The following is a 23,778-nucleotide window of genomic DNA, read 5'->3' on the forward strand; positions in this document are numbered from 1 at the left end:
ATGTCCACAATGAATTCTATTGAAACTGCAGAAACTGATGGTTAATGTCTCTTCCCAAAGCTGCACCAGATGGCCTGTCAATATACTCCTACAGAGGGTGTTTTTTTTCTCTGACAGCTGCAGCTTGGTTTTAGTCATGTTCAAAGGCTGTGGATTGAAATAACTTCAAATCGAGGCTCTTAATGGACTTTACATACCCTTCAAGAGTATTTACATCTCCATAAATTTGTGACTCTGATAATGTGGGTTAAGGCCCTTGGAACAGTGAACATATAGTCTATTTGAACTCAGCACTAATTTGAAATGGCCCTGCTGAGTTTAAGTGTCCCTCCTGTGTGATTCACACCCCTTCCTCCTGCCAGCAAAAATGGGATCTACCAGAAATGGGGGCATGACCCATTCGGGTCCCTCCTGCCATTTTTAAAGGCCCCCAGAGTCAGCCTGACTCTGCGAAAATCTAGCCCTTTAACTCTCCTTCTGCTTGCCATTGCATTATTTGTACCAACTATGCTTGTTTTCTAACTGGTGTACTGTATTTGCTGTTCATGATGTGGTCTTCTCTACATTGGGTAAAACCAAATGCAGACTGTGTGACTCCTTTGCAGAGCATCTCTGTTCACCTTGCTCCCACTTTGATCTTTCTATCCTTGGCCTGATGCAATGTCCTAATGATGCTCAATGCAAGCTAGAGCATCAGGACCTTCATCTTAGGACTGGGCACTTTACAGCCTTCTGGACTCAATGTTGAGTTCAACACTTTATATCATAACCCCTGCCCACATTTTGTTTCATTTTTCTTTGTTGGCTTCATGCTTATTTCCTGTGCTTTCAGGCAGCAGCTATTCAGGATCCTCCCATTCTCACCTCCTCTGCTCCATTATCACGCTTGCTTGCTTGCTTTCTTCTATCACTCCCTTTGACCTTGGCGCTATGCAACCTTTTGTCACAAACCCCTTTCGTTGTTCTTCCCACCTCCCCCCACCCTTTCACTTGTATAAAACCTGTTACAGTATTTTCTGTTTCTATTTCAGGTTTTCAACATTTGCAGTATTTTGCTTTTGTATATCTTTTCTATTAAGTTGCTTGCATTAATTTGCCATATTCTTTTGCACTAAATACGGAAGACATTGGGGAAATTTTCAGGCAGCCCAATTACAAGTTCACCATCTGTGTTATAGTCTGTAAATAGCAAGGAAGCCCATGGATGCACGCATTTTATTTGCTGGGTCTTTATTCTGCTGTGCTTCTAGCTAAAGTTATAAAATTTGTAACAGTACCTAACAGTTCTGAAGAAGAGTCATACGGACTCAAAACGTTAACGCTGTTTCTCTCTCCACAGGTGCTTCCAGAGCTGCTGAATTTTTCAAGCATTTCTGTTTATATTTCAGATTTCCAGCATCTGAAGTATTTTGCTTTTACTATAAAAATTTGCAATTGTACAGAGTATCAAGACTAATCAGGTCACTGATTCTTATGCGCATTTATTTTGGTCTTGTTGTGAATGAGTGACCTACATAATATCTGCCACAAATGGTATGTTAATCAGAATTAAACAAAGGCTCACAAAATGGTGTTGAAAAACCATGTAAAAACTGAAACCACACCATTTTCCTCAATTTGATTTAAATTAAATATTCTTTTTGCTATCTATTGCAAGTGTATTTACATTGTCCTAATGCATTTGGACAAGCAACTATATACTCTTAGTTGTATACAACAGTTCCATCTTCTGCCATTTGAAATGATTGATGCATTATATTACCAGCTGTCAGCCTATGTGGAAGGACAGTTTGACTAAACATCCAGTTCACATTGTTGCACTACTGAAGGCATTTTTAAAAAAAAATCTGCCAATTTACATTTTAAATGAATTGTTCAAAATGCAACTTCTGGGATTATAAATGTGTTATTGCTGCATATTTTGATGAAGCTTTGGGGCAAAATGTGAAATTATAAGAAGTAGTTGGTGCTTTAGCTCAATCCATGAAATTGCACAGTATCTACCTACAAAAATGTTATCTACCACCTCGGATTAAAACTGAGATGAGGCCCTATTGATTAGGGGGTGGAATTTATTACCTTTTCCACAAGTACAGCTTTCTAGATCTCACACTTCTAATGGAATGCAGTAAAATGTTTATAGCTGCTTTCAACTAATAGATTAATTTTATGCAAAATTGAAGAGATAGCAAATATAACTTTAACTGATTTTCCATACATTTAATATTGACCCTCTTTGACTAATGAAAAGATCTTGCTTTTGTCTTCATTGTAATCTTCATGGTTTCAGCAGCTTGGCTTTTATGTTTTCTACTGGTTTGTCTCTTCGATTGGCAATGAGCACTGAGATTACAGTTTTTTTTCCCCTAGTTACACCACGTAATGTTAGAATTATATAGCACAGTGGGCTAGTGAGCACATTTTTGACACCTGTGACTATCTAAATTTGTGATGAAAACCACTGACTCCATCCTTCTCCATGGTAACTGCCTAAGGCTGAACCAGTCTGCTTGCAACCTTGGTGTCATATAGGACCCTGAGATGAGCTTGCAACCACATATTGGTGAATCACTAAGACATTCTGTCTCTACCATCTTAACATAGCACCACTCCATCCTTGCCTCAGCTCACTTGTTGCTGAAATCCTCATCCAGGCTTTTGTGTCTAGACTTGACTATTCCAATGCATTCCTGACTGGCCTCCCATTTTCTACTCTCCTTAAACTTGGGGTCATCCAAAATTCTGTTGCCTAATGTCCTAATTTGCACCAACTCCCATTCACCCACCACCCCTGTGCTTTCTGACCTGCATTGGCTTCTGTTAAGCAACACTTGTGATTTTTAAAATTCTCATCCTTGCTTTAAAATCCCTGCATGGCCTTGCCCATCCTTACCTCTGTAACCTTTACCAGCCCCACAGCCCTCATATCGACACGTCTCCAATTCTGGCCTTTTCAGCGTCCCAAGTTTAATCACCCCACCATTGGCTTTCAGCTGACCTCGTTCCTGATCTCTAGAATTCCCTCCCTAAACGTCCCCACCTCTCCACCGTTCTCTCCTCCTTTAGGATGCTTCTTAAAATCAAGCCTGCTAGGTTGACTACAACCTGTGTTTGTTGTGGGAAAATAAAATGTGATGGTGGCTCAAAGTCTGTTGTGTGGGCACTGGAATTAAAACCCTTTATCCTAAAGGAAAGAAACTTTAATTACATCTAAGCCATATAAGGTGGCTAAGGTTGGGATCTAAAACGTTGACATTCTACCATGCTAGCATCTCTCATTTTGTGAATACAACAAAATGTCAGAATAAAAGCTGCAGCCCAAAGATCACAACAAAAGAAAGCAAATTAGAAGTTAACATTCAATGCCTTTCCTTTTTACTCCTTTCCTTCTCCAGAATTACTATACTTGGGACTGGTGCAAAATGGCTGGCTGTTCTAGAAGAAAAAAATCTTAAACCAGGTAATACTTTATCTAAGAAAATATGTTTAATTTTGTTTTATGACATTTGTCATTGATTCTTACAGGTTATTTTATCTTTATGAACATCCCAACTTTGTTACACAAAATTAATGTTTTATTTGCGATCTATGTTATAGATAGGGCTGGATTTTCCCAATCTTGTCAGCACCCTGACATCAGCTTCGTTTCTGGGTTCCGAACCCATCACGGGTCTGAGTGCGCCAAATATCAGTATTTTGTGGGAAGTAACCAATTAGTGGGTTGCCTCCGCTATATCCATCCAATGACAGACAGCAGGAATTAAAAGTAATAAAAACAAAAAACTGCGGATGCTGGAAATCCAAAACAAAAACAGAATTACCTGGAAAAACTCAGCAGGTCTGGCAGCATCGGCGGAGAAGAAAAGAGTTGACGTTTCGAGTCCACATGACCCTTCAACAGAACTGAGTAATATTAGGAAAGGGGTGAAATATAAGCTGGTTTAAGGTGGGGAGGTGGGGGGAGAGAAGTTGGGGGGGTTGGTTGTAGGGACAAGCAAGCAGTGATAGGAGCAGATAATCAAAAGATGTCACAGACAAAGGAACAAAGAGGTGTTGAAGGTGGTGATATCTAAATGAATGTGCTAATTAAGAATGGATGGCAGGACACACAAAGTACAGCTCTAATGGGGGTGGGGTGGAAAGACTAACAGGGCATTAAAGGTATAGATTTAAAAATAATGGAAATAGGTGGGAAAAGAAAAATCTATATAAATTATTGGAAAAAACAAAAGGAAGGGGGAAGAAACGGAAAGGGGGTGGGGATGGAGGAGGGAGTTCAAGATCTAAAGTTGTTGAATTCAATATTCAGTCCAGAAGGCTGTAAAGTGCCTAGTCGGAAGATGAGGTGCTGTTCCTCCAGTTAAAAGTAGTCGGCCCCATTTACAGGGCACTGGCTTGGATACAAAGTGCAGCAACCAGAGAGAATCAGCCGTTGGGAGACAGTGTATCAGAGCAGTGACATGGCTGTCTGTTGTGGTAGGGCGGCCCCAAAGTTCACCAATGCTTCCTTTTAAGGTCATGATAGAGGTGGTTTGAAGCTGGAGGAACGTGTATTCGGAAAGCAGCGGGAGCTGACCTGCCTGGCAAACAAAAAAGGCATGGCTGTAGGTTGCCAGAAAGGTCAGCAGCCACGGTGTAGTTACCAGGACTTGGGCCCAGTACAGGAAGTGCTTCAACAACCTTCTGCCTTCTGGCCATGTTAGTGTGAAGCAAAGCCGGGCTGTTGGCCATGAGTATCTTACAGTGATGACACACCTCTGAGCGGGAGGGCCCCAAGGCTGGCAGTGAATAGCTATACTGAGGAGATTATTGCCCATTGCCAACCCTTAGATGAGGGAAGTAGACAGAGTGATATAAGCTTGGGGGGATGGTAACTAAGCCCTGGGCAAATGCAATGACAGGAGCAACATTTCTGACCCTGAATCAGGATGGGCTAATGGGAACTTTTAAGTGTAGCTGACCCCTCTATCCTCACATTGTGAGAGAAATGAGCGAGCAATGCCTGCAAGAGGAATCGTTCAGGGGCCAACCTGGCAATATTGACGTCCATAGAGGAGGAGGAGGCCCTTGACATTGGAAAGGTGGTTGTAGTGCAGGCAGACAACGACAACGAGATTGGTGTGTGGCAGAGAGAGGGTGATAGTTTATTGACTACTCCGTGGAAGAGCTTTGGAGCAGCTTTCAACTCTGTGAAGTCATTTGCAGTAGATGGCACGTGAAGTCCTGAAAGATGTCTGCTGAAGCATCTGCTGAGACAAAGGAAGGCGAGTAACTGATGTTTTCTCTCTTACACATGGCTGATGTTGGAGGATCAGCAGCAGCTGAGGGTGGAGACCATGGCCACCTCGGAGGACGACCTGTGCTCTGAAGAACAACCATCATACACAGTCAAGCACGCGCTCCACTAGTGCAGATATATGCACCTTTGTGGGGCCTCCGGCAAGTTTAGAATGGGTGGCACAGGAGAGCATCATAGCACGTGTGAGCAGGAATAGGTGGTGTGAGGCAGCAGCAGTTAAGGGCAGTCCCCATTGGAGGACAGAGGGCAGCTCCAGCTGTGCTTTTCCAGCAGGAGATGTAAAGCCTTGGATGCCATGCAGGCCCTGTACAAAGCAGTGCTTGTGAAGCTACAACTGGAGATGTTTGGACATATGGCAGAGTTTTCCGAGATATTCTGAGGAAAATGGAGGAGCCCATTCATTACAGGAGCACTGCAGTATTTCAGGCATATGAGTGGTTGAGCTCTTGTATTGAAAGAGAGGGCTCACTCAGAGAGTCATATGTGGCAGTCCACTGAATGATGGAGGAACAGCAGACTGGCATGAGCAGATTATATGATGCATTCTGTAGCATTGACTGATCGTTGCATTCATGCGCCGTGTCAGGTGTTCTCACACACCTGGTAAGAGCAGATGTGCAGCTGGACCATGGAGGGGCTAAGGCAGGAAGGGATGATGTAAATCGTGTCACCACCCAAAGAACCCCACTTTGCTGCACACTCCATCGTCTCTTCGACTGAGACTCACAATAACGCTCACACCCCCAATGACCAAACCTGTCCTTGCATGAATATAGCTGCACAGCCCATCGCGGTGTCAGCACACACACAGCGTCCTCAAGGAAGGGTGCCACAGGCATCTCAGCTGCCAGGACACCTGCTTGAGCAGCCTGCCTCCACGTCTGCTCCAGCCACAAGGGGCTTTTCATATAGGAGCTCCTGCAACAGGGCAGAGAAGGTGTTAACAACACAAAGGGGTTCATCTGGGTGCACATTATGAAGCTTTTGTTAAATTAATTCATTTTAATTTGAGTAAAATTTCTATGTTTGGAAAGTGACATTTGTCCTTCATTTCACTATGTCCTGTCTGCGTATGTGTCTGAGAGTGGCACGTGCTCTTGCAGAAGGCTTGCATGCATGGTGAATGCTAAAGCCCATGAGAAGTGGATCTGACTACTGTAGAGAGGGGCCTCTAGCATAAACTGGCAGTCCGATTTAGAGTCTCCCATTGGAGAATGCACAGTGATCAGGGGAAGTGTTGCTGGATCAGGGCGTCCAGAGCTTCCTTGCCAACACAGTCATGGCCTCCACAAGAGTCTGATCTCTGGGCTGCTTTGACATGCCTATGGTTTGAGATCCTCATCTTCCCTTGAGGCAGGTTCTTCCCCATGGACCTCCTCCAGTTCCACTCTTCTCTGGATGGCCATGTTGTGCAGAGTGGAGCAGACCACAACAATGCAGTTTTGCGAGCGAGCATACTGCAGGGCACCCCCAACCCCCCCACCCTGATCAGTCAAGGCACCAGAACCACACTTTTTGCACAATAATGGCCTGTTCACTGCTGGTCCTTGTGCCGAGATGGCAGTTGTTATATCTCTTCCTGGGCTTCAGCTGTGGGGTTTTGCACTGAGGCCAGCAGCCATCTCTTAACCAGGTACTCCTTGCCCACCAGGAGCCATCCACAGAGGCCATGTGGAATGAACAGCTGTGATTGCCTGAATGGATCATGACTGCTGCCAAGAAAGCTTGCACAAAACTGAAGGAAGTGCTTACAATGGCTGCACATGAACTGTCTGTTTAATGAGCGGAAAACCTTCTTGTTGATGAATGTTTTGGACTGGGAGGACGAAGCTGTGATGCAAATGTGTGCAGTCGATTACACCCTGCGCCTGAGGGAATCCTGTCATTGACCCCATGGCTCTCTGTGCTGACTGGTCACAACTGCACTGAAGATGATGAAGCCAGATGCCCTCACAAAAAGTGCATCCATCATCTGAAATATGCAGTGGTGGGTGGCTGGGTCAACTGTTGACTCCTGCAAAGAGCCTGAGGCAACAACGTTTGAAGTCGCTGTCAGCTTGACATCTACTGGCAGAGAGCCATGAACCATGTGTCTTTCCCCCAGAGTGCACACAACTCAGCCACTGTCTGTCCCAATAGGCAAAACCTTCGGCAGCATTCCTGCTCTGACATGCTCGGGAAGTTTCTGTGGGTGTTGCCTTTTGGCCCCTTCTGTCCCTTGATCAGCACCTCTGCATCCACTGGTACTGCTCACTGCTCCCCACCTCTGAGTAGGTGGCTCCCATTATCAGAGACAGTGTCAGGCATTAAGACCTCAGCTGCCAAACGTCCTTCGCATCTTTATGAAATAGATGTTTTCCTAGACCCCCTCTTTCCATTATTAATGCTTCAAGAATGGCAGCTTGGTGGATGTGCAGGAGGTTCTACTTAATAATTGCTCCTGATGCTTCAGTCAAAGGTTCCAGCTGTTCAACTGCCTCATCTGCTTGGATGAGCTGCTGAGACAGCGTATGACCAATGCACCTTTGGTAAGATCTCAATTCTTAATTAAGCTATCTCTCAATTGCCACCTTAATTAGCTTAATTGTCACTGCTAGCGGGCGGGTGGCTGTTCTTCCCAAGAAGCTGCCTCCAGAAAAAACGTGTGGAGGCAGAGATATACAGGCAACTGACACAATGTGCTGCAGTGCAAATTTGCCAGCTCATCTGCCTTCTCCAAATCCAGCCCACAGAGTCACAAAATGATGCAACGTGAAGGTGGTCATTCCCCCTGTCATGCCTGTGCTGGCTCTTTGAAAGAGCTAAAGACCCAATTAGTCCCACTCCTTTGTCCTTTTCCCCCATTGCCCTGGACATTTTTTTCTTCGAGTATTTATCCAATTCCCCATTGAAAGTTGCTATTGAATTTGCTCTCTCTAATCCTTTCAGGTAGTGCATCCCAGATCTGATGTGTTTCTTTTGACATGAGCTGCCCTAACAATTTAATTTCACATGGGTTCATTGTCAATCATGCAACTATTTGGACCCTTGGGAAATTTGCTTGTAAAGGATTACTTTTCATTTGGTGCATAGAAATTTTGTGAAAGTTTTTATTTTTTGTCCTGTCAAATTACTGCAATTCTATCATTCATGCCACCTACACTTTACACATTAAGTCTATGCTGGCCTTTTAGCTAATACTTCACTGCAGGTTCTTGAGAATGCTTATGCTGAAATCAAATAAAATTTGAGTGCTTTTTTTGTGCCACTGCAAAAATTTTAGAGCCTTTTTAAACCATTTGCTTTCAAGCATTAGTGGTTTCGTTATGGTTCGTTATAGGTTTTTCTGCCAATTCTCTCGAATCTATTTCAGAGCAGAAGTAGAGGGGAAATTTTATCAATGAGAAAATACCACTAGGTTCAAACAAGGCTAATTTTTTTCAGAACTATTTCAAAACCATTCTGATTAAGTTTTGATAATGAAGGATCTGCGCAGCTAATCACGTAACATTAATGCTTCAAAAGTGACCCTGAGTAATTCGTGCCAATTTGAAAAACTGTGCCAAACTCACTGATGCCTAACTATGAACATGAAATAGTTAAAATTTTGCCATTCTAATCAGCAGTATTATACTGTCATAATTTTATTTGTTTACCTAACCTATGTATCAAGGTCTCATCAATTGATGAAACTGACGAAACAGAATGGATTTATTTGTATCATGCCGTCTTTCTAATAATGTATTATTAGAACTTGCTATTCAGCAATTACCACAATTCTTGACTCCAAAGCATTCCAAAATACTTAATGAACTTTTGTTCAGATGGCATAACTGCAATTGCAGCTCAATTCTGAAGCTACAGGTAATGTAAATACAATGCCACTTAAGTTTGTCATTCTAATAAATAAATCAGTTAACAGTTCGCAAACTGATGTGGAAGAAATTAGTTTGAAAAACACAATTGCTCAGGAGTTAAGAATGTAATGAATAAATGTGTGTTAATATTTAATATCTAATGCTTGGATGGTAACACAAGTTATATAAATGTATAAAACTTTTGAAGGTTCTATTTTAGTGTGAATATTAACTGTTCTCTGAAATTGAAATTTAAGTCAAGTTTTCCTTTTTTAGGTGAAACTCACAGTCTACAGACACTACACACCATTCTGTCAACTGGGTCTCCTCTCAAACCTCTAACTTATGATTATGTCTACAAGCATATCAAGAGTAATATCCTGTTAGGCTCAATCACAGGTGAGATTTCTGGGAATTGGTGGCATATTTCCATTACATAGTGCATTTAGAACCATGCACCATTATGTGATGCAGTTCATGACACAAATGTGTTTCATCCTTGAAGTAACATCCTCATCAAGTCAAGTACACTGGTAAAGAAGTTCATGGGTAGAATACTAGAATACTAATACTATGTGGCATGCTGTCATGCATAACAAAGTGATTGATAGAGCACAGGTTGATGACCTAGATCCCCCTCACAATGAGTTCACAATCTGAGCTGCACAAAGAGAGACACTGAGTGGAAATCAAGAGATGTCTTAGTACAAGATTGCCTGTCTGCCCTGCCAACTGGAATGAAATGTTTCATTTGCTGTGAGGAGGAAAGACAACCTAAAAAAGCAAACATGTATATGTTGCCAACTGGATTGGATTTTCAAGAGATTTACAATACTTTAAAAGGAGAACATCGGCTTGTATTACTTCTAATTAAATAATATTTTGCCTATCAGTTTAAAAGAAAGTTTATGGAGTAGTTAGGTACTGTAGCTACAGATTTGAGCTTTTAGATGGGCAACGCAATTTCCTGTCGTCTTCGTAACTCGCATGCAGACTCACATTTGGACTTCCCGTGATGAAGATGGCAGGGTTGAGGGTGGGAAGGTAAACTTCTTTTTGAAAGGAAATCTTTTAAATACCAAAAAATTTCCTCCTGGTGAATCAGAGGAAAAGTTAACCTTATAGACTCATAGACCAATGGCCTCTCAAACCTCTAACTTATGATTATGTCTGCAAGCACATCAAGAGCAATATCCTGTTAGGCTCAATCACAGGTGAGATTTCTGGGAATTGGCGGCATATTTCCATTACATAGTGCATTTAGAACCATGCACCATTATGTGATGCAATTCCTGACTCAAATGTGTTTCATCCTTGAAGTAACATCCTCATCCTCATCAAGTCAAGTACACTGGTAAAGAAGTTCATGGGTAGAATACTAATACTATGTGCCATGCTGTCATACATAGCAAAGTGATTGATAGAGCACAGGTGTCTGCGCTGGTCTGCAAAGATCTTACTACACTAATCCCATTTTCCAGTGCTTGGCCCATAGCCCTGGAGGCTATGGCAACACAAGTGAATATCTGAATATTTGTTAAATGTTACAAGAGTTTCTGACTCAACCACCCGTTCAGGCAGTGAGTTCCAGACTCCCACCACCCTCTGGGTGAAAAACTTACTCCTCAACTCCCCTCTTAACCTTCTACCTTTTACCTTAAATCTATGCCCCCTGGTTAGTGACCCCTCTACTAGTGGAAAAAGTGCCTTCCTATCCACCCTGTGCCCCTCATAATCTTGTACACCTCTATCAGGACCCTCTCAACCTTCGCTGCTCCAAGAAAAACAACCCCAGCCTATCCAAGCTTTCCTCATAGCTCAGACCCTCCAGCCCAGGCAGCATCCTGGTAAACCTCCTCTGCACCCTCTCCAGTGCAACCACATCCTTCCTATAATGTCTTGACTAGAACTGCACATGGTTCTCCAGTTCTGGCCTAACTAGCATTTTATACAGTTCCAGCATAACTTCCCTGCTTGTGTATTCTGTGCCTTGGCCAATAAAGGCAAGTATCGCATATGCCTTCTGAACCACCTTACCTACCTGCCCTGCCACCTTCAGGGATCTGTAAATATGCACACCAAGGTCCTTCTGATATTCAGCACTTTCCAGAGTCCTACCATTCATAGTGTAATCCCTTGCCTTGTTAGCCCTCCCCAAGGGCATTACCTCACACTTCACTGGATTGAATTCCATTTGCCACCGCTCTGCCCACCTGACCAGCCCATTGATCTCCTCCTGCAGTTTACGGCTATCCTCCTTATTATTTACCACCCTACCAATTTTTGTGTCATCAGCGAACTTCTTGATCATACCCCTTACATTTAAGTCCAAATCATTTATGTACACCACACACAGCAAGGGCCCCAGCACTGAGCCCTGCAGAACCCCACTGGAAATAGACTTCAGGTCACAGAAACATCCCTCTACCATCACCCTCTACTTCTTGCCTCTCAGCCATTTTGGATCCAACATGCCACTTTGCCTTGAATCCCATGGGCTCTTACTTTCTTGACCAGTCTTCCATGAGGGCCCTTATCTAAAGCCTTGCTAAAGTCCATGTAGACCACATCAAATGCATTACCCTCATCAACACCCATGGTTACCTCCTCAAAAAATTCAATCAAATTTGTCAAACATGACCTTCCATTAACAAATCCACGCTGACTATCCCTGATTAATATGTGTCTCTCCAAGTGCAGATATATTCTGTCCCTCAGAACTCTTTCTAGTAACTTCCCCACCACCGAGGTTAGATTGACTGGCCTGTAATTTCCTGGTCTATCCCTTCCTCCCTTTTTAAATAATGGGACAACGTTAGCAATCCTCCAGTCCTCTGACACCTCACTTGTGGCCAGAGAAGATTTGAAAATTACTGCCAGGGCCCCTGATATCTCTTCCCTTACCTCCCTCAACAGCCTGGGATACATCTCATCCAGGCCTGCGGATTTAACCACTTTTAAGGCCACTAAACCTACTAATACCTCCTCTCTCTCAATGTTAATTTCCTCTAATATTTCAGTCCTCCACCCTGATGCCTATACCTGCATCGTCCTTTTCCATTAACCACTTGCAAGTGCTTCATTGCTTGATTGATGAAATGAAGAAATTTATTTTGTATGTTCTGATTTTGTTTAGGTGCATGGCTCTTTCTCATGTCTAATTGGAAGCCACCCAAATAATGCATTCTAATGAAAGAATGTTGTCAATTAGCAGCATTAAGAACTTGATGACAGAACCACATCTACACCTCTTGACTTACTTTCATGAGTTTTAAACAGATTATCATTTAGAAAAGTTGAGGAGACTGTAATATTTGGCTTGGTAGTTTAGTGGGCAGTATTGCCATCAGTGATTGTAATTATTCTTTTGTTTGTAGTACAGAGAATGTGCAACTAGCAATCACTCACATTTTTAACACACCAAAAACAGAAACTGCTGGAATAATGCGCAGGCCTAATAGCAACTGTGGAGAGAAAAACGGTTAACATTTCGAGTCCGTATGACTCCCCTTCAGAGTCACACGGACTTGAAAGGGTCATACGACCTCGAAATGTTAACTCTGTTTTTCCCTCCACAGATGCTGTTAGGCCTGCTGAGTTTTTCCAGCATTTTCTGTTTTTGTTTCAGATTTCCAGCATCCGCAGTATTTTACTTTTAACTCACATTTTTAACTCCGTTCTGGTACCGATGTTAGAAAGCTGCGACTCTGAATCCAGTAGGTGTGCTTAGATGTTTACTGTTTTGAAGGGAAATGAATAGTATCTGCAGCCTTCAACTGGGAATTAAACTTGTAATTTACCAATAGCTTTTAACACCCTTTTGATAGTTCTTCAACCTTGTTTCTTTTCACAATAACAATGCCTCATCCTGACAGAACCAGTCAGATGTGGACTAGTCATCCATTGTTCACATTCGCCTTTGAATCAGAGGGTTGTGGGTTCATGTCCCACTCCCGGAAACCAAGAACTGTGATTGTACTCGAAAGAGTTGCAATCTGTGACTGTTGATAACTCGAAAGAGTTTCAACTGTTGCTTTATTGACACTCTTGAGAGTTGGAAAGAACATGTGTGACATTGCAGTGACAACATTATTTTGACGAGAATGGTTTTAGTCAAACAGCCCTATAAGATAGTCACCAAGAAATCTAATAGGGAGTTCAGAAGAAAAGTCTTTATTCAAAGAGTGTCGAGAATGTGAAACTGATTACCACAGAGAATGGTTTGAAGCTTAGGTAGTGTAGATGCATTTAAGGGGAAGCTAGACAAATATATAAGGAAGATGGGGATAGAGGGTTATGATGATAGATTTTGAGGAGGAAGTTCAAGTGGAGCATAAACACCTGCGTGAACTGTTTGGGCCAAATGACCTGTTTGTGTCATATATCCTATATAATCCTATATAATGTCCTTTTGTATTGAAGTTTCTCTAGATTCACCAGCTAGGAGTAAGACTCAAACCAGGAGTGTGATGGAATGCTCATCACTTGCCTGGTTTGGTGTTGCCACAGCAACACTCAAGAAGCAAGACACTTTGCCTGATCAGTGCCCTTGCCATTTGGCACAATATCCACGCTTATCACTTTGGCTGTAGTTTATACAATCTGCTGTGTTGTAATGCCTCACAAGCTTATTTTGACATTAGCTCCAGTCTTGGTGTTTGAGAGGTAGAACTAAGGGCCTATTCTGGAATACACAATATCCCTGAAGGTCACCCAGTCATCCTCAATGCAGTGATCGTCCACTTTCACTGTGCACAGGCGACTCTTGAGTTTCTCAGCGAGATTTCTTCATGACTGCCTGTTTCAGCCTTGAGACATTGAGATACTTCTGCACCTTCATGCCCTGAGGGCATCTAGGGAATAGATCTGGATGTTTAGCTTAAAAATGTTAAGATGTTCCACCAGTCAGTGGCACACATGGCTTTCATTACATGCACATCCAGCCTGTCCCTCTGCCTGGTGATGACGTAGCGATCAGATGCCAATGCATAGAATGGGGGTGCATCCAAGATGTGTTGTTGAGATTAGGGATGTGGAAAACTGTGTTGGTGATTAAGAGCTTATGCTCGGTGCACATCTTCAACAAGACGAGACCACTGCAGTTACAACTACTGACCCCCTTTTTTCTGATGACCCCTTCTCACGCCTGGTGATCTGCACCAACTCTTGCGTTGAAGTCAACAAGAATGATTAACTTGTTTGACTTTGGCACAGTAACAGTCAAGGAGTGAAGGTCATCATAGAATTTTATCCTTGACTTCATCAAAGTTGGTCATGGTAGGGGCGTATACATTGATGAGAGTTGCTTGACTGTTGCCTGACAGGGGAAGTTTAAGCACCATCAGACGACCAATGACACCCTTGGGAAGTCAAGTCAACTTACTGACTGGATGTTTCATGACATTAAAGCCTATGCCAGCTTTTCCATGTCCAACCCAGAAGAATGTGAAATCTGCTTCGATTCCCTTGAGCTGGCCCTCCTCACGTAGCCGAGTCTCGCTGAGGGTGGCGATCTGGATGCTTTAAATCTTCTCCACCACCCTTCGACTCATTGTTCTCATTGTGAAGTTGGATTTTGTCTCTTTGGTATAGCAAATACAAACATTCCCACCAGAGAGGAGGACTGGCAGATTGCATTCATTGATACAAAGTAGTTGAGAATTTGCCTGAGAACTGGACTTTCTTAGGGAAAAAAAGGGCCTGACCTTAGAAGTGGAAGAAGAAAATCATCCATCTTGATTATCCCAGTTCACCATCCACCCTTTGCCTGTTAGACCAATTGCCTGGAGGTGTTTTTGAAGGAAAACCAGTACCTCCATTCAAGATCATAACCAATGGTTATCTCAACAAGGTCAAGAAATCATATACACCTAAGTTCAAACAACTTGGTAAGTGACTATATAGGTGAAACTGTAGTCTTGGTGCTTTCTCCATAAATGGGAAGCCTTTTCTCTAAGGAGGCCAATCTGAGCATATCTTAATTCCTCCCATAGATGTAGGCAGCTGTAATTTTACAATTAAGGATACTAAGGGCCTCTAGAGCAGTGGAATATACTGTATCCCTAAAGGTCATCCTCAGTGCACTGTGCACAGGCTACTCTCGAGTTTCTCAGTGAGATTTCTTCATGACTGTTTTCCCCCAAGAAAGTCCAGTTCTCGGGCAAATTCTCAACTGCTTGGATGCCAGAGCTTTGATGGAGAAACCTGAACATTCAGGTTGATTATACTACTTTTTGTTGAATTCTCTTCTGCCCTTTGTTAAATGTCGACCGACAACAACCTGTTAATTATTTACAAAATATCTGTTCGCTGCCAAGTCCAGACCACCTGCATAGGGTTGCCATGCTTAATTTTATCGGGACAATTGGTTCCTGAAAGTTTTGCTGCCAGACCAAATGGCTTGGACTCTGAACAGTCATCAAGTTTGCTACATATCTCCGCTAACCCTTCAGCTGGACTTGTATCTAGAAAAGACTCAGGATTGTTCCCAAGCTCAACTACCAGCATGTTTTCCCAATGGGATAGTGGTTTCAAGTATGCCATTTATTTGTCTGCAGGGAATAGCTAATGGCTGAATATTAGTAATTCAAAGCAGGTGCCTTCCTTTGGAAGCTTTTGACTATTTGAACTGAAATTAGAAAATGCTGGAACGAAGGAGAGGTGGTGGCAGAGTGGTATTGCCGCTGGACTAGTATTCCAGAGACCCAGGATAATTTGCTCCGGGGACCTGGGTTCAAATCCCCCACGGCAGATGATGAAATTTGAATTCAACACAAACCTGGTGCTGAATTTTTCCGTCGGTGAGCAGGGGGCGGGGCCAGCTCACCGACACGGGATGACATCGGGGGGGTTTCCCCTGACGTCATCCCGCCCTATTTAAATTTTCAGGAGGCGGGGGCACAGCGCGATCAGCTATCCGCCCGCCGACCTGTCAGCCTCAGGGAGATGTGTGCTCTTTCATGCGCATGTGCGAAAGAGCGCACTCTCTCATTTGGGGAATCCCCCCCCCGCCTGCACAGGAAGCGCATAGTGCTTCCCGCTGGACATCACGCTAGGCGGGCCTTAATTGGCCTGCCCACTTAAAATGGCGGCAGAGCCCGCTTCTCCGGCGGGGATCGGCTCCCTGCCCGCCAGAGATTGGGTCGGGCCCGCCTGCCCTACAGGCAAAAAATTAAGCCCCTGGAGTTAAAAGTCTGATGATGACCATGATACCATTGCCAACTGGTTCATTAAGGGAAGGAAATCTACCTTGTCTGGCCCATACGTGATCCAGACCCACAGCAATGTGGTTGACTCTTAAATGCCCTCTGAACAACGGCAATTAGGAATGGGTAATAAATGCTGGCCTAGCCAGCAACGCCCACAGCAAAGCAATGTGGATGCTGGAAATCTGAAATAAAAGCAACAGATCTGGTCAGGCAGCATCTGTGGAGAGAGAAACCAAGCTAACATTTCAGGTTGCAGACCTTTCTTCAGAACTGAACATGTTACTAATGAACAGCCTTTAAGCAAGCCAAATGCAAGGAAAATGGGGGATGGGAGGGAATAAAAGGGAAGAATCTGCGATCAGGTGAAAAGCAGGATTATATGACAAAAGTGATGATGGGGCAAGGCAAAAGGATAAGAAAGTGAGATAAATACACAAACATGAAAATGGATCCAGAGGAGGTACAATTAGTTACAGTCACTGGCCCCGTATTGATGGAAATGCACACCAGACCAGAGAAAAATATGTAATTCTGAATCCATGCGTCCTAAATCTATTTTGTCTTTCTCAGATGATGACTGCACAATCTGATTATTTCTACTGTCATGCACATTTGAATCTTTCTAAATATTATTTAATGACAGTGAAGTTTGAATACAGTTTATGCATGTGGCATACAAGATCTGCCTCACAGTTTGGAACTTGCAGGCATACAATGCAAGGACTTCCTCCAGACAGTGAGCAAACCAAACTGACGGATGGGTTTGTGACAAAAAGAGCAACTGTTGCAGGGAGGCTAAGCTTTAGGCTACCCTGACCTGTTCAGTACATTGAAAGGAGTGATCGGCCTCTCAATGTGCATATCTTCTAGCTCCATAGCCTCTCGTGAGTAGATAATGTGCATTGACGTTGAGTGACATAAAGGTTGTTGGCACATCATAAGCTGTCTTGTGCAGGCCATTCTGAAAGCAGATATCTGCCATTTTGCTGATGACCAACTGAACCTTTGTCTGGCAACTTTGTTACTCTGGAGGATGGGTATTAAACCACAGGCTGATACATTCAGGATTTTATACCTTCCATGATTGGATTGCAGATCTTATGCTGCTGTAAATCTGTAGCTCTACTGGAGGAATCTCCATTTACTGTAGTATGGTGTGTGTCCATGATGTGGTCTGGAGGTAATTTTTTATAATGCATTGACTCTTTTTGATGTGCCGTGCTGCTCATCATGTCACCTGTGAGGACTTCCTGGCAATATTGCCTGTCTAGAGTATGTGCAGCCTCAGTCACCATCTAATCACCAACTGGTGTCTATCACCTTGAGGGAGGTGGGAAATGAAGTAAGCAGAGTCTCTTCAAAGTTGAGATGGCTCCAAGTTGACATGACTGGTGATGGAAGGATGGAACTGAGTCAACTGCTTGTGCCAGAGTTGCTAGTCCAGTGCCCAAGTATTCACAGTACTGGAAGCTAGGATTCTTCCCACTCTGCCTCTGTAAGCCAATGTCTTAGAAGGTCATAACTGGGCAATTGTTGGGAAACTTGCTTGTACTGAAACAATGCAATTTTTATCTGGTTGATTTCCAGCATTTATCTATTGTGCACTTTTGAGGTGTCCCTAAGACTTAATTCCAAGTCAACTTGCAGCAAATTCTGCGGAATATGTTGCCGTGGGGAGAGAATGTGCACTTGAGCTACAAACAGAAACTCTAACCGTGTGAATTTCTCAGTACTTGGATTGGCTTTGGCCTGGGTTTCCACATCTGCCATACTCCAGTTAACAAAGTAAAACAAAATATTTTTGTGTGTTTATGCATTTTGCACGCCGCTTTCGTACACGATAATGTGTCTATAGGGAGCATCTGCAAAACATGAATTCGGAAACGGTTGACTTGTGAGGTATTTTTAATGAAACCATACGAAAAATTATGCTTCAGTTGTTATTCGCATCAGGATTGCTGGTACTTAATCAAACCGTCCCAAAACTTTGCCAGATCATCAGAGTTTACTGAAGCTTGAAAAATTACATCTGAAGTCTGGATCTAGATCTAGTATTAATGGTAATTGCTATTTTCTAGTTACTGTTCAGCAGGTCAAATGATATCCTCCATGTTGTACTGGCATGTGTGTATGTATTCTTAATCCAATTATGGTTAATCTCTTTTTTATTAGATATGTAACTTAGCTTTTTATTGACATCTTTTTGGAATTTCTGACAGCCAGTCTTCTTTTGTTTAAAATAAATCCCTTTTTATCAATTCTGAATATGAAAATAGTCATCTTAAAGCACCTGGATTTGGTATTATCCTCAAATGTAAAATTATGTCATACATAGAATAAACTATTTTTGGCCTCATCTGTTTACGGCAGATTTCCTATTAACTTACGAGTTGTTGGAAAAGGGTGTGCAGCTGAAATAGATGGTAGAGACAATTGCGTGAATTATTTTTCTAAAGGATATGATAAATCTGAGTATTTAAGAAACCTATACTATTTAGGTCCCTTTGTTAAATTCACAATTTTGTTTCTTTGTTGAAGACCTATAATGTTCTTTCATTTTACATAAATTCTTTAAACACTGACAGGAGAAGGAATTCCAAGCAAATATAATACATGGGAATATGGATATATGGATTTGAGTTATATAATATCTATCTATATGATATATATCTAGCTATTTAAATATATGGAAACCCTTAGATGGAAAGAAGACTTGAGGGGAAACATAAGACAGAGGTGTTCAAAAAAGTGTGGCTCACATGTGAAAGAGCAGAATGGGGCAGAAGAAGAGTGCATGGGCAGAGGAGCACAAGGTGGGGAAGAGAAAAGAAAGGTTTTGGTTGTTCACCCTTCAGATCAAGGATTCATAAGACCATAAGACATAGGAGCAGAAATTAGGCCATTTGGCCCATCGAGTCTGCCCCGCCATTCAATCATGGCTGATAAGTTTCTCAACCCCATTTTCCCGCCTTCTCCCCGTAACCTTTGATCCCCTTGCCAATCAAGAACCTATCTATCTCGGTCTTAAATACACTCAATGACCTGCCTCCACAGCCTTTTGTGGCAATGAATTCCATAGATTCACCACTCTCTGGCTAAAGAAGTTTCTCCTCATCTCTGTTCTAAAAGGTCTTCCCTTTACTCTGAGGCCTAGTCTCTCCTACTAATGGAAATATCTTCCCCACGTCCACTCTATCCAGGCCTTTCAGTATTCTGTAAGTTTCAATCAGATCCCCCCTCATCCTTCTAAACTTCATCGAGTATAGACCCAGAGTCCTCAAACGTTCCTCATATGTTAAGCCTTTCATTCCTGGGATCATTCTCGTGAACCTCCTCTGGACCCCCTCCAGGGCCAGCACATCCTTCCTGAGATACGGGGCCCAAAATTGCTCACAATATTCTAAATGTGGTCTGACCAGAGCCTTATAAAGCCTCAGCAGCACATCCCTGCTTTTATACTCTAGTCCTTTCGAAATAAATGCCAACATTGCATTTGCCTTCCTAACTACCGACTCAACCTGCAAGTTAACCTTAAGAGAATCCTGGACTAGGACTCCCAAGTCCCTTTGCACTCCAGATTTATGAATTCTCTCCCCATTTAGAAAATAGTCTATGCCTCTATTCTTCCTACCAAAGTGCATGACCTCACACTTGCCCACGTTGTATTCCATCTGCCACTTCTTTGCTCATTCTCCTAACCTGTCCAAATCCTTCTTCAGCCTCCCCGCCTCCTCAATACTACCTGTCCCTCCACCTATCTTTGTATCATCTGCAAACTTAGCCAGGATGCCCTCAGTTCCTTCATCTAGATCATTACTGTATAAAGTGAAAAGTTGTGGTCCCAACACTGACCGCTGCGGAACTCCACTAGTCACCGGCCGCCATCCTGAGAAGGACCCCCCTTATCCCCACTCTCTGCCTCCTGCCAGACAGCCAATCTTCTATCCATGCTAGTACCTTGCCTCTAACACCATGGGCTCTTATCTTACTGAGCAGCCTCCTGTGCGGCACCTTGTCAAAGGCCTTCTGGAAGTCCAAGTAGATAACATCCATTGGCTCTCCTTTGTCTAACCTACTCGTTACCTCCTCAAGAATTCTAACAGATTTGTCAGGCATGACCTCCCCTGATGAAACCATGCTGACTTTGCCCGATTTTTACCATGCACTTCCAAGTATTCTGAAATCTCATCCTTAATAATGGACTCTAAAATCTTACCAACAACCGAGGTCAGGCTAATCGGCCTGTAATTTCCCGTCTTTTGCCTCACTCCCTTCTTAAACAGGGGGGTTACATTAGCGATTTTCCAGTCCTCTGGGACCCTCCCTGACTCCAGTGATTCCTGAAAGATCACCACTAACGCTTCCACTATCTCTTCAGCTATCTCCTTCAGAACTCTGGAGTGTAATCCATCTGGTCGAGGTGATTTATCCACCTTCAGACCTTTCAGTTTTCCTAGCACCTTCTCCTTGGTAATGGCCTCGGCTTTGTCAAAGTGCCTACACCCAAACCGTTAGCCCATGTCTCTCTTCAGATACTGACAGGCTTACAGTTTGCATGGATTGTATACATTACTAGTTGATGGAAATCTTGAAATGTTCAGGATAAATTGACATGCTGCTAAAGTAATATGCTGCACATTCAGGACAATTGCACATCTAAGTGCTTCAAGGTAAATAAAAATGCTTAATATAGAAAAGGCAGAAAAATGGAAAAGGAAATTAAGGAAATAAGGTTTGGAAAGCTTGCTGGGAAAGTAGAGAGTGACCAGTGCACAAGGTTATAAAAAGCAAGCCAAGAGAGAATTGGGGACTCTTGAGGGCAAACGGGCAGAGAGAAATGCATATCCTGCCAATGTAAAACATGTTTCCAATACAATAGCAAGGGAAAGTCAAAATCAAAGGGTTTATATGGAATGTAACATGAGGATGATGAATAGCTCAGTTAATGGACTAAATGACAGTTTCTTGCAAATTTTTTATTTAAATAGGGAGGTCGCTAACAATATACCAACAAACGGTTATCATGTGTGCTGACTTTGCATTAGTGAACAGAGGTTTGAGATAAGCTGAAAACCAATAAATCTCCAGGAATTGATATACTATACTATAGGGTATGTTTTAAAAAAAAACAGGAGAAGATTTATAGAGCACTGATAATCATTTTGACTGAGGTTCTTGTGGACTGAAACTAGGCAAATGTAGTGAACAAAAATTAAAATGGTTCTGTCCATACCTTGCAATTATACTGCAGCTAATCATAAAACTATTGAAATCAAAGCTAAAAAAATTTAAGTGCCTATAATTGTTAGCCTTCATCCTATGGTAGCTCTCTGATATTGAGGCTGGAAGGTTGTGGGTTTAAGTCCCATTCCAGAAACTTAAGCACCTAGTCCAGGCTTTGCTGAGGGACAGCTGCACTGTGGGAGGTGTAACTTTTCACATGGGATGTTAAGCTGAGGTCATGTCGGTTAAATGTAAAAGATTCCATGGCACTATTCGATGAGGTGCAGTAGAGGTCTTCTGGTGTCCTGGCCAAATTTTTCCCTCAACCAATATCAGATTATCTTGCCATTATCTCATTGTGTTTGTGGAACTTTGCCCTGCACAAATTTGTTGCCAGTGTTTCCTACATTATAATAGTGACTACATTTGGGACACCCCAAGACTGTGGAAGGCAGTATATTAATGCAAGGCCTTTCTTAATATAAAAAGAACCCATGAGTGGCAGTCAACATAATTTTAGAAAGAGCTCGATCTGATTTAACTTTAAAATTTGTTTTAGAAGTCAACATCCCTAATTATTGGCAAAACGCCATATGACATATACCTAGGCTTCCAAAAGCTCTTTTGCAAAATATCAACAAATGACTCCTTTACAAACAAAAATCAGCGTGTATCAAGGTAATCCATTAATGTGCATTAGTAACTCTTAAAGGGAAACAAGCAGAGGGTAGCTAGGTTGAAATGGCCAATGTGGAATGAGATAATGACTGGGGAAAATAGTCTAAAAGCAAAAGATAACTCCTGTTCCTGGCATGTTTAAGTGAGCTGGCATCTCCTTGCAAATTGGTTAATTCACAGATCACAGGAAGCTTGATGTGATTGTGTGGGTAGGGGTGGTTGCAGACAACTGAGATTTTGTAACTGGTTTGCAACTGGCTGGGTCAATACCAGATGAAGTTCAATACAGACAAATATAAGGCAGTGTACTGTGTATTTGGTATTGAACAGCCCAGTGGAAATTAAGTAGGGCACATTTGTTCTCTAATGTCAATACTGAACCTGCTAAGGAGAAGCTGAGGCACATGGGGGAGTTGATGGGCTTGCTGCTCATTATTGCCAAGCAATGCATAGCCGCAATAGAGCAAACGGGATGCTGGGTTATGTTGCCAAATCCAATGGGCTTCAGTTTCCAGTGACCATGCTGCAAGTGCATAGTGCTGTTGTCAGGCCATACCAAGAGTGCTGCAGACATATCCTCCCCATTATTAGAGGACGACTTAAGCCCTCAAGGCAATACAGTAGAGAGCAAAGAAGGTGATTGGCAGTGTACAAAAGAAAAGCCATGCGAACAGTTTAATAAGCTGGGCTCATCAGCCTCAAAAAATGCCATCTCCTCTTTTAGAGGTCTGAGATTTCTCATGGGTCAGCGAAACCAAGCCAGAAACAATACTTTCAGATGTGCCCAGGCAACTGTGAAAGAGGCACGAGTTCAAGGTTGTGACAGGCAATTTAGAGCTGATTTCAGGAAGTGTTTCTTTATACAAAGCGATCAAAAGCTGAAATGGATTGCCTGGAATAATGGCTGATGTCAAGACATTGGGCTCATTTAAGAAGCAGAAACTGTCACAAATGACATCCTGTGGGACCAATGACATCTAGTTTTGGATAAACCATAATTTCCTCCTGCTAAGTATTGGGAAGCCATTAACTTTCCACTCCCTGCCACACTGGTAAAACTGCAGCCTCACTAACAACTCCATCCTCCTCCTCGTCCACTGTCTCAGGCCAAACCATGTTATTTACAAATTGAAAATCAGAGTATTGTGGATGCTGGAATTTGAAATAAAAACAGAAATGCTGGAAACACTCAGCAGGTCAGGCAAAACCTGTGGAGAGTGAAACAGAGTTAAAGTTTCAGGCCTATGACCTTTCATCAGAACTGAATGTTAGGAAATAGAAACTGTTTAAGTAAGTTATATTGTAGGTGTTAGGAATAAGTTTTAGCTTTAAAGTTTAAGTTTGATTTGTATTTCTGTATGTGTGTGTTAAGAAATGTCAAATGGCATTTTAGTTTCATTTTAAGAAACTGCTTGCATTTCTAATGAGGAGTTTTATGACTCTGAAAGAGAAGCTAAACAAACAAGGGTAGAAGAATTGGACTGTTGCCTAGCAACAGGGGGCTAGAGAGGCAGGTCCCTCCCACAGACACACA

General features: G+C 42.6%; 1 protein-coding gene across 1 annotated transcript in view; it reads left to right on the forward strand.

Annotated features, from left to right (window-relative positions):
* Positions 1-23,778, forward strand: part of aacs (acetoacetyl-CoA synthetase) — a 155,825-nt gene that overhangs the window by 104,750 nt on the left and 27,297 nt on the right. The window contains exons 11-12 of the mRNA XM_078554103.1: positions 3,396-3,460; positions 9,412-9,534. Of these exons, the coding sequence (XP_078410229.1) occupies positions 3,396-3,460; positions 9,412-9,534 (188 nt within the window). The remainder of the gene's footprint in view (positions 1-3,395; positions 3,461-9,411; positions 9,535-23,778) is intronic.

The sequence above is a fragment of the Cetorhinus maximus genome, chromosome 12 (assembly GCF_964194155.1).
Source record: "Cetorhinus maximus chromosome 12, sCetMax3.hap1.1, whole genome shotgun sequence".
Classification (NCBI taxonomy): Eukaryota; Metazoa; Chordata; class Chondrichthyes; order Lamniformes; family Cetorhinidae; genus Cetorhinus; species Cetorhinus maximus.